At 35.5% G+C, this 12,789-nt stretch overlaps 1 protein-coding gene across 1 annotated transcript in view; it reads right to left on the reverse strand.

The window, feature by feature from the left end:
- CFAP47 (cilia and flagella associated protein 47) overlaps nt 1-12,789 on the reverse strand; it is a 365,678-nt gene that overhangs the window by 311,821 nt on the left and 41,068 nt on the right. The window contains exons 11-15 of the mRNA XM_081043051.1: nt 11,179-11,325; nt 10,321-10,510; nt 10,124-10,220; nt 2,140-2,356; nt 1,583-1,824 (exon numbers count right to left, since the gene is read on the reverse strand). Coding sequence (XP_080899177.1) covers nt 1,583-1,824; nt 2,140-2,356; nt 10,124-10,220; nt 10,321-10,510; nt 11,179-11,325 — 893 coding nt within the window. The remainder of the gene's footprint in view (nt 1-1,582; nt 1,825-2,139; nt 2,357-10,123; nt 10,221-10,320; nt 10,511-11,178; nt 11,326-12,789) is intronic.

Consider the following 12,789-nt stretch of genomic DNA (forward strand, 5'->3'; position numbering starts at 1 on the left):
ATAGGTTGTTATTACTCTGCGGATACTTTGAGAGGGGAAAAAGTCCACATAGAATTAGCAAATTTTCCTAGTCAAATAGCTATCTATTCATTTGGCACCTACTCGTTGCCAGTCATTATGGAAGTTTTCCATACAGTTAATCTTTCAGATATAGTAGTCTCTTCATTTTACAAATAAAGAAACTAATGCTTATAGAATGCTTTTCTCAAGATCACAAAGTTGGTGAAAAGCCATGGCTAGTTTTGAAATCAGGTCTGACTCCAAAGTTTGTTTTAAATTCCACTCGTGCAGAATTGGACGTCAGCTGGTTGGTTATAAAGCACCACATGAGTCAGATACAAGGACCCAGATCTTTCCATCTAGCTGCAAAGTCTTGACCTGTATATGACATGTGCAGAAAACAAAGATATTCTTTGTATTGATCTTTCAACTTCTAACTTGCCATTTTATTTCTTTAAATGATAGCTTGTGCCCTCATGAGATACTCACAGGACATCACAATGATCTGCCAAGGCTACTAGATAAGTGACGGTTTAGCAGTTACCAAGGCTCGTTTTGTAACATGTACCTTATGTAGAATTATCGATTGCAAAGAATGGAAGAAGCAAGGTTAAGAAGTTACCAAATACAAAGACCATCAAAACTGTAAGTCTGAGATTATTTTCTATTAATTAAAAAATCCCTTAAATGACAGTTTTAGGTTCTTAATTATATTAATTAGATTGTATTACCTGAATTAAATATTGACTATAAAGAATTTGTGGGTTCTTCTAAAATAATTTACAATCTAACAAAATGTTAAGTCATTTAGAATCATATCATATCATCATTATCAAACTAAAACTAAACAAAAAGATATTGGGTTCATCAGTATCTGTGATGGTTAATTTTATTTGTCAACTTGGCCACACTAGGGTGCCTAGTTTTGCGGGCAAACATTAGCCTAGATGTTTCTGTGAAGGTATTTTTTTATATGAGATTAACATTTACATCAGTAGACTTTGAGTAAAGCAGATTACCTTCCACAATGTAGGAGGCCTCATCCAGTAAGCTGAAGGTCTTAAGAGAAAAGACTGAGGTCCCTTTGGATTCAAGACTGTGCCACATCAATTCTTCCCTGCTCTCCAGCTTGCCAGCCAGCAGGCTTGCCCTCCAGATTTCAAACTTGCCAGCCCACACAATCATATAAGCCAATTCCTTACAGTCTCTCTCTCTTTATACATATATATACATATATATGTATATATATATGTGTGTATATATGTATATATATACACACACACATATACGTAAATATATGTATATATATTTCTTAATATATATAGGTGTATATATGTATGTGTGTATATATTTATATTTATACTTATATTGCCCATTGTTTCTATTTCTCGGGAGAACCCTAACACAGGATCCACATTTTTAAATCTAATTTATGTATGTAAAAAACAAATGCGCAGATGACCACATCTGATTTACTTCTATGTTCTTAGCACCGTTATACAGTACATACTCAATAAATGATTACTGCCTAACTACATGAATAAATGAATGTCTAAGCCAAACAAATAGAATAAACTATTACCTTTCGCTGGATGAATGAAAAATGCTATCCCTCTGCTTGTGCTTACTGGCTGCCACTCAAAGTGGACAAAATAATTCTGACGATTATGCAACGTAACTGTCTCCCTAAAACATGTGTTCAGCAAGAACTCCTGTGGTCTCAATACTAATTCCTTGGAAGACAGCTCAAGTCTTACTGGCATGATTTCCGCCATCACGAGGATATGCCCACCAGGTATATTGTTTACTGTAAAAGTAAAAGATCTGTAACACAACAAAGGCACCCAAATTTAACTGGTATTAACTACTTGCAATTATAGAAATAAGTTACATGTAGAAATACATAATATACTATTGACCAACATCCACAATTCTTAGTAAGCAAAACATCAAAATAATCATGAAAGATAGACTATGGCTGAAATATGAGTCTATAAACCTACAAATTGATACACATATAGAGTTTCTATGTTTGGAGATCAAATATAATATATACTATAATTATTGAGGCAAAGAAAAACATATTCTATAAAAGGGCACTTTGATTCTAGCAAATAGAAATTTGAAAATAAATCCTACTTCCAAAATTTTCCCGCGGTGGGAGACTCAAACACCACTGACATATGCGTACTGGCTGTAGGCGGTATTACACATGAAAACTGCTTGGTTTTTTGAAGTTCTTTCAAATTAACATCTAACTGGATCAAAATATGCATAGGTAGCATATTAACAATGTGTAGTTGTTTATAATTTGTGGAGTTCACACAAATATCACCAAAATTAAGGACAGCGGGTCCTAAAGAAATGAAAGGCAAATTATTAAAGGTACATTACTAAGTTTAATGTTGGCAATGTGTTCATTTTTTAAAAATTTTCATACTATATTTTGATCAATTAATTTATAAAAATGGTACTTAGAAAAATATTTATATCAGAAATTATTAACCAAGTTTTTATCTAAATGTCCATTATTTGATGTTTAAACATTATTGGCTAAAATTCAATATAATTATATTCTGATTATATTGACAAAATTAATAGCACTCATAGCTCATCTGAGTACATGTATTTTCATACTCCAATACCCTCTCCATTCCCATCAATACATTTATGTTCACTTATCCAGAATGTACAAAAACTAATTTTCCCTTGACACATTGCTTAAAATTTCCCCTTTAAATGACTAGTTTTTATATCATAATAATTTAAGTAATTATGTCTTATCCTTTTTTTAACAGCTTGATTTAACTACAACTGATATACAGTAAACTATACATGTTTACAAGTGCAGAATTTCCTAAGTGTTGACATGTCTACTGTGAAAAAAATCACCACAATGAAGGGTGGACATCCATCACTCCAAAAAGCTTTCCTTTACATTCTCCCCTGCCACGATCCTCTGAATTCTCCCTTCCCAGACAACCACTCTTCTGCTTTATGTCACTGCAGATCAGTTTGCATTTTCTAAGGTTTCATCTGAGTGGAATAATACTGCATATCCAGTTTTTCTCTGATTTCTTTCACTCAGCAAATTCCCTGGAGAGTCCCTCAAGTTTTTTCATGTGTCAATAGCTCATTCCTTTACATTACCAAGTAGTAGTCCATTACTGGTGAATGTCTGTCTATTCACCTGTTGATTGATACTTGGATTGTTTACAGGTATTGGCCATTATGATTAAAGGTGCTAAAACATTTGTGCACAAGCATTGATTAGAACATATACTTTTATTTCTTGTGGAAAAATACCTAACAGTGGAATGGATGGATCATATGATAGATGTATGTTTAAATGTATAAGAAACTGACAAACTGTTTTAAAGTGGCTGTATGATTTCACATTCCCACTAGTAGTATATAAAATCCCAGTACCTTCACATATCCAGCAACAACTGAAATGGTGAGTTGTTTTTTGTTGTTGTTGTTTTGTTTTTGTTTTTTTAATTTTAGTCATTCTAATAGATTTATTGCATTGTGGTTTTATTTTGTGTTTCCACAACAACCGTATTTTCTCTCAGTCTATGCTTTGTTTTTATCCTCTTATCAGCATCTTTTGAAGAGCATAAGTATTTAAAGTTTATCAATTCCAATTTATCCATTTGTTCTTTTATAGTGTTTTTGTCTCATATCTAAGACATTTTTGCTTTCCCCATAAGCACAGATATTTTTTCCTACGCTTCCTTCTACAAGGAAGCACATGACTTATGATCTATTTTGATTTAGTTGCGGTATGTGATGTAAGATACAGATACAAACTTTGTTTGTTTGCTTGTTTGTTTGTTTGGTACTTGGCTCCTATGTTCAGTACTACTTATTGAAAAGACTATCCTTTCCACACTGCATTGCTTTTGTACCTTTGTCAAAATTCAGTTGTCCAATATGTGTAGGTCTACTTCTGAACACTCACTTACGTTTTATTGGCCTATGTGTCTATATTTATACTAGTACCACACTGCAGCTTTACAACAAATCTTGAAAACAGGTAGTATATTATCTCCAACTTGTTTTCCTCTTTCAAAATTGTTTTGACTATTCTAATTCCCTTTGCATTTCCATGTGAATTTTTAAATAAGCCTGTCAATTTCTACAAATATCCTGATGGACTTTTGACTGAAATTGTGTTGAATTTATAGAGCATATGGATAGTTTTTGCCTATCTTCTGCATCCGCATAATATTTTGAACTTACAGAAGTTATAAGAACTGTTTAATGTTCTTGTCTGATAATTCTAACGTATGTATCAATACTGCATAGGTTTAACTGACTAATTATTCTCCTTATTAGGAGTTGTTTTGCCTGATTCTTTTTATGTCTAGTAGTCTTTGTTTGGATGTCAGATATCGCACATCTTACCACATTAGGTGCTGGGTATTTTTCATATTCCGATAAGTATTCTTGAGCTTTGTTCTGGGAGAAAGTTACTTTGAAATAGACTGATCCTTCCAGGTCTTGTTTTTATGAAAGCTACCTGGGTCCAGAGTAGTTCTCTGAATAGTAATAATTATTCTCCACAACTGAGGCAAGAACCTCTGAGTACCCTGCCCCAATGCCCTATGAATCACGAAGTTTATTTGTTCTTTCTGTCTGCCAGGTGAGAACTTTCAGTCACTATTCCTGGCCTGTGTTGAGTACTGGGTGATCCTATAATCTTTTCTAATGTTTTTTTTCCCCCTCTAGCTTTACATAGTTTCTTAATACCATTAACTAATAGGGATCTAACTGACATTTAAAGAATATTCCATCCAACTATAGCAAGATACAACGTCTTTTCAAGCCACATGAACCTTCAACAAGAGGGACTAAATCCAGGGTCAACTTTAACCGATCTTCAAAAATTTAAAAGAATTGAATCCATGTATGTATGTACTCTGACCAAATAGAATAAAACTAGAAAACAATAACAGAAACAGAAAAATCTTAGAATTGTAACACACTTCTAAATAATTCATGAGCCAAAGATAATGTTTCAAGGAAAGTTAGATGACATATTGAACTGAAAGAAATTGAAAATATATAAGGATATGCAGGTGTAGCCAAAATACTCCTTAGTAAAAAATTTAGAAATTTGTAGCACCAAGTGATTATATTATGAAAAAAAGGTCTTAATCAACAATTTAAGCTTCTCTCAAGAAACAAGGAAAAAAAAGAACAATCTAAAAGAAAAAATCCGGAGTGAACATAGGAAATGATAAACAAAAGAGAAGTCATTGAAATTAGAAACAGAAAACCTAGAGAAAAATCAATGAAAGCAAATGCTAATTGTTTGAAATGCACAATAAAATTGATAAACCTCTACCAAGACTGAAAAAGGAAAATAAGAAGACATAAACTTCCAATGTCAAAAAGGAGGAAGGCTGTATCACTGCAGATGCTGCTGATACAGACATTATAAAAATAATATGAGAATGCCACAAATAACTCTACGGATATAAACATGACATCTTAAATGAAGAAATCAATTCTGAAAAAAAAAAAAAAAATCCGGGCTGGCCTGGTGGCTCAGGAGGTTGGAGCTCCGTGCTCCTAACTCTGAAGGCTGCTGGTTCGATTCCCACATGGGCCAGTGGGCTCTCAACCACAAGGTTGCCAGTTCAACTCCTTGAGTCCCGCAAGGGATGGTGGGCTGCGCCCCCTGCAACTAGCAACGGCAACTGGACCTGGAGCTGAGCTGCGCCCTCCACAACTAAGATTGAAAGGACAACAACTTGACTTAGAAAAAAGGCCTGGAAGTACACACTGTTCCCCAATAAAGTTCTGTTCCCCTTCCCCAATAAAATCTTTAAAAAAAAAAAAATCCAAGCAACCACAACTCTCCTAAAATGGTGTAGATTATCTGAATAGTCCTGTAACTACTAAAGAAATTGAATTTGCCATTAAACATTATCTGAAAATGAAATGTCCTTACTCAGATGGTTTCTCTGAAGAAGTCTAACATACAAAGAATTCTATTCAATCTCTTTTAGAATATAGTCGAAGAGTGAACACTTCCTAACTTTCCCAATTCAGTTTAAGAGGCCAACATTACTCTAATGCTAAACAAAGACAGTACAAACAAAATCAAACAAAGCAAAAATGCAGACTAATGTAGTTTTTGAAAACAGATGCACAATTCTGTATTACGACTTATCAGTATGATGAGGTGGAGAAAAAGGAAATTGTCATAAAATCTACAGGTACATAGATAATAGAGAAAAATATAGATTGTGAAAGAGGAAGGGGAACAGAAATAGAGATAGAAAATATGGCTAGAGAAACCTAATTTCAAATCCACTCGCTCGCACTAAACATTTGAGCAATTTGATTAAGGTGTTTCACCTCTCTGGGCTTCACCTTACTGTCTCTAAAATGGAAATAAAAGTGGTTACTTCATAAATTATTTGTCACTTAAAGGATTAAATGAGATCACGTTTGCAAATTGTTCAATACAACATCTGGCTTATAATATGCATCAATAAAGTAGCTTCAAACCAAAATGACTGAACATATGCTGATGAAGCCAGCAATACTTTGCACAACTTCCATTGTAATGAGCACTCCTATAATAGTATTCACTAATTGATTCAACTGATCTCCAAATGCTTGATTTTCTCCTGACAATCACTTCAATTTTAAAAAAATATCATAAATATAGAGCAAAATTTTCTGAAACTACAACCTCCTTTGATAATACCAGTCCCTGTACCATGCAGAGGCTAAAAAAGCCTCTATCAGATGTAGAATAAAAGAGTGACCCTTAAAGGGGAGGAGACTCTGTGGTCCCAAAATATGCCACTTGAGCTGAAGACAATCAAGACCCAGAAGACTCAAGAAAAACTTTTACCTCTCCTTTACCCACCTGAAAGAATTTATATAGGGAGCTTGGCTCAGAGAGAGCTATTACCAGAGATAACTTTTATCTGACTGATCTGTCTGTATGGCAGGGCAAACGTCCAATTACCAAACATCTGCTCTTCTTGTCCTATGAATTGCCCTCCTCCCCTTTGAAGCCCCAGGTCCCATCCTATTTCTTACGGCAGGATGGCATATAAAACTCAACTGCCAAATTGCTCTTAGGTCTCATATTGTTATGGGGCTCCCATTCGTACAAAAGTAAATTTGTTTTTCTCCTGTTAATCTGCCTTAGGTTTCCCCTACACCCTTCCTGCCCCTTTCATTAACTGCCACCTCCATACATGCTTCCTCCAACTGATCCAAAATTCCCAACATTACAGTTGCTGATCTTGTAAACTGGGGTCCTCTCCCCACAGGGCTTTTTTTGCAAATGCCCAGGGTACCAGGTGAAGGCAAGAAATTGGTGGAGGAGTTGGAGAAGAGACACCAGACACTGTTTTCAACCTTTGCTTCTTTTGCGTCTGTATAGATCTGCTTATACGAGGTCTGACAATTAAGTTCGCAAACTTGTTTTCAGTGAAGTTGCTAACCTTTTTTTGATATCAGAGGGATTATTCATTACAAATTTGTACCAACTGGACAAACAGTTAACCAAGTTCACTATTTGGTAGTGCTGAAAAGGCTGCAGGAAAAAGTTAGACAACCTGAACTTTTCACCAACAATTCATGGCTCTTGCATCACAACAATGCACCAGCTCACTCGGCACTGTCTGTGAGGGAGTTTTCAGCCAGTAAACAAAGAACTGCATTAGAACACCCTCCCTACTCAGCTGATCTGGCCTCCAATGACTTCTTTCTTTACCCGAAGATAAAGGAAATATTGAAAGGAAGACATTTTGATGACATTCAGGACATCAAGGGTAATATGATGACAGCTCTGATAGCCATTCCAGAAAGAGTTCCAAAATTGCTTTGAAGGGTGGACTAGGCACTGGCGTTGGTGCTTAGCTTCCCAAGGGGAGTACTTCGAAGGTGACCATAGTAATATTCAGCGATGAGGTATGTAGCACTTTTTCCAGGATGAGTTCGTGAACTTAATTGTCCAACCTCATATGACTGACTACTCCATCAACAATTTTGAAGACGCAGAGCATTTAGCGCCCAATAGTAAAAGGTAAATTACTGGGGCTATAAAGCCCACACTACCTATCACATGCCTGCCACAAAACAGAGACATATTAAATGATATTTAATCACCTCTCACTGCTTTGCCTCTGACCTTACACTTCTTTGGATGTCACCTTTAATCTGGATAATATCAGAGTTGTATTTAGTGTTTTATGTGTTGGGTTCTCCCTAGGGGACCACCCTAACCTTCCCTAAGAGAAAATGCAAACTCCCTCTTCAGACCAGTATAGCCATTATTTCTTTAACCATAATCATCCTGTAATGGGCTTGGTGAAAATGACACAGTAAGGGGCAGAGTGCAACACCCCTGCAAAGTTAAGGAGTTGTCACTTGTTTCCTAACTCATGCATAGGGTGTTATCAAAATAATAATGACCTCAATGGCAACCATTCAGAGTTGGTCAACATCATAACTGAGGTTTCAATACTGGTTGGGGCAAACAATAGACAGAGGAGCCAGAAATACTAAGACAGAAATCCAGAAACAAGACTGACAAAGTGAGTCTTAACAAGATACTACTAATAATAGCCACAAGAGCCAAAGAATCTTGAAAAAGAAGAGCAAATTTGGAGGACTTACACTTACAGATTTCAAAACTTACTGTAAAGCTACAGTATTGAAGACAGTGTAGAACTTTCATAGGGATAAATATACAGATGAATGGAACAGAATCGAGACTCTAGAAATAAAATAAACCTTCACATATCCAATCAACTGATTATCAACAAAGGTGTCAAGGCAATTCAATGAGGAATGATAGTATTCTCAATAAATAGTGCTGGGACAATTGAATATCCACATACAATTATATGAATTTAGACTCTCAACTCACACCATAAACAAACATTAACTCCAAAGGAATTCTAGTCTTAAATATAAGATCTAAAAATTATGACAATTTTAGAAGAAAATGGGAAAAACATTTGAGACCCTGAGTGAACTAAAGATTTCTAGGGCATGATATCAAAAGCATGATCTCTAAAGGCAAATTTTTGATACATTCAATTACACTTAAATTTAAAACTATTGCACTTTAAACATTATTAAGAAAATGAAAAAACAAAGCCATAGACTTAGAGAAAATATTTGGAAATCATATATCTGATAAAAAAATATAACTTGTATCCTAAAAAGATAAACAATTCTTATAGCTCTATAATAAGAAGGCAAATATTCAAATTAAAAATTGGGCAAAGAATCTGAAAAGACATTTCTCCAAAGATAAACAAATAGACATTTCTCTAAGCAAATACATGAAAATATATTCGACATCTTAGTCACAAGGGAAATGCAAATCAAAACCACAATGAGGTAATATTTCACACCCACTAGGATGGTGTAATCAAAAAAAGAAAATAACTATTGCCAGTGAGAATGTAAAATTGTAACACTCATATATTATTGCTGGGGCTGCAACTTGGTGCAATCACCAAGCAGTTTCTTTGGAAGTTCGACATAAATTTACCATACAACCCAGCATTTCTACTTCCAGGAAGATAACCAAAAGAAAGGAAAACCTATGTTCATGCAAAGAATTATACTATATGTGATTGTTTACAGCAGCATTATTCACAACAGCCTGAAACTGGAAACAGCTCAATGTCTATCAATTGGTAAATGGATAAACAAAATGTGGTGTTCCTGTAAAATGAGATACTACTTAGACATAAAAAGGAACAGAATATTTATACCTACTACCACATGGATGGACCTCAAAAATATTAGCTAAGTAAAAGGAACAATGTAAGAGATAACACACACTGTATGATTCCTTTGATACGAAATGTTCAGAAAAGATAAATCTATCGTGATTGGAAGCTGATTGATGGTTGTCTGGGACTAGGGGTGGGAAGTGGGAGTAACTGCCTATGGTTATGAGGATGATGGCAGCATTCTAAAATTGAGTTGTGATGATTACATAATCTGTATATTTACTAACATTCATTGACTTGCTTGCTTTAAACTGGTGAATTTTATGGAATATAAATTATACTTCAATAAATCTGTTTAAAAAATAGACATTATAAATGTTTTTATAAATTCTTACCAACGATTACTTGATGAATCTGTTTTGGTGTCAAATTTAAGCTGCAATCATGTTTTTCATGAAGCGTAGATGGCTGTGATTTAAGCTCTTTGAGAATCTGTGAAAAATCACATTATTCTAAATTTCACTGTTCAATATTAGCAAAAGGCAATTTAAGAGTTCTCATGACATAATCAAATGTAAAATATGGCACATGCCTTTCTGTCCCGAGCCTCTGCCTCCTTGGATTCTATCTTGTTGGTGCTCAACAATTGATACGGTTTAATCTTACAATCTGCTGAACATAGGTCCTCTTCTAATTGCGCAACTGACAGTGACAGAGCCTTTAGATCTGATGCTGCCTGTAGTTCTGTGTCAGTTTCATCATACACATTCATGTTTTCCCTACTGAAATCATAATAATAACTAATTGAGGTTAAGTCTTTTGCAAAATAAAATACATCTGTGAACCCAAATATTCCCCACAGTGCTTGCTATTGCTGTCCTACTGAGATCCATTTAAGTAGACTGACGCCCTTATCTGCTTAAAACTGCCTTCTGCTACAGAGACCCCATTCTCAAACATCTCCTCACAGACATTAAGCCCATCCCACCACACCCTGGAACAGCTCATCGTCAATGACTGATATGAAGCACAAAAAACAAGCCCCTTTGGCTTAAGACAAGAACAAACTGTGATATAATTTCTGCTCAAGAGGCCCCAAGCATCAGGCTGATTGTAAACTTTACTTGAAACACATCATTTCTGAGTTCCCTCCATGCCCTATCATGCTTCTCTCGCCCTGTACAGGTTTCTCCTGAAAAAACACTCCCCCAACATTTCATGTGCTGGCATCCCTGTCTTAGAATGTGCTGCTGGGGAAACCCACCTAAGACCTTCCCCAATGAAAGGTAAGAAAGTAAATAATTGCAGTTAAAGTAGTTCAAGGTTTTACTATTTGCATGCATGAAAAAGTCACTTAAATCACTAAAAAGAAACCAAGGAGTAAAGAAAAAAATTCTGGTTCTATAGGCACCATGATCCGTTTCATACTGTTTGAGGAAGTGAACTTTACCTCTTCCTTTGTTTCCGCATGTTTCTTGAAGTTTTAATGTATTCTGCATAACGGTCTTTATGTGCTTGCTTTTCCAATTTTTCAGAATTAGTATATGCAAAATCAGGATCCACATAGTTATATCTTGGAATATTTGTGAAAATCGTCCTACAACATAAGCAAGTCATGATAACATTTACATGCATGCATTTATTTGGTCAGTATGTATTGAGTGCCACCTATGCCAGAGAGTGGGCATAGAATGGCGAATAGGGCAGATTTTAGTCGTTTCCCACATATCCTATTACGTATCAAGACATTATTACACATAGAACTAGAGTGACATCTAGTTTCCTTCTTAACTGAATCAGAGAAAATCTTGAGAGTATAATGCTAAGGGAAATAAGTCAGACAGAAAAAGCAGAGAACCCTATGATTTCACTGATATGTGGTATATAAACCAAAAACAACAAAAGAACAAGACAAACAAATGAGAAACAAGAACTCATAGACACAGACAACAGTTTAGTGGTTACCAGAGGGTAAGGGGGGTGGGGGTGGGAGATGAGGGTAAGGGGGATCAAATATATGGTGATGGAAGGAGAACTGACTCTGGGTGGTGAACACACAATGTGATATATAGATGATGTATTACAGAATTGTACACCTGAAATCTATGTAACTTTACTAACAATTGTCACCCCAATAAATTAAAAAATGAATAAAGAAAGAAAGAAAATCCCTGAGGTCACTGGAATTGATAGGGTAGGTAGGTAGATAGAAATGAGCAGAAAAAGAGACCTAGCCCGAGTTAAAAAAAGCCCCTTGCTGCAGTTCCTTCTTGGGTCAAGACCTGTAGCTGCCCAGCAGGATTCCAGGTTTTCACATACCCCAAAGGGATGTGTTTACATATTCCCCCAAACCAAGGGGATGTGTTTACACATGTCCCTAAATCAAAGGAGTGTGTTTACACATGCCCCTAAATCAAAGAAATGCATTGCTAAATGCCAGAGGACCAGGCACCTCAGGCAGAGAGAGAGAGATAAGAGAAGAGAGAGAGGAGGCAAATCTACCCAAAGAAATAAAAGCCTTCACACAATGTAAGGCTGCTTCCCTCACTTGGGTCGGCCTGCTCCATGTCTCCACGTCTCGAAGTGTACTTTCTTTTACTAATGAACTTCTTGCTATTTCATTCTGCACAAAATTCTGTCTCTTAATTGAATTCATTTCTCCAATTAGATGAAGAGCTGAGGTTCAATGTTATTTCCCGGTTAACAGAATGTAATGGTACCTACTCTAAACCCACTCTTGGGGAATTAGTCAAGTAAGCAATTTGGACAATTCTAGACTTCAGATGGGACTAGATCTGACTGGTGTTTCCTAAAAGTTAACTGCTTTTAGATCATTGTGCTCAAAATTTTAAAAATTATATACAATAATGAATTCCTTTGTTAAACATGCTTTCTTAATATCTCAGAGCTCAAGAAATAACCATCAACAATAAATCTACAGAGAAAAAAATACTCCATAAAAGAACTGCAAACTACTTTGTATCTTATATTCACTAACTGGGTTCATGCTCTTCCTTTTCACCCACCATATATTTTCCATAAAAAAAAAGTACAGTTATTC

Source organism: Rhinolophus hipposideros, assembly GCF_964194185.1.
Source record: "Rhinolophus hipposideros genome assembly, chromosome: X".
In the NCBI taxonomy this organism is placed as follows: Eukaryota; Metazoa; Chordata; class Mammalia; order Chiroptera; family Rhinolophidae; genus Rhinolophus; species Rhinolophus hipposideros.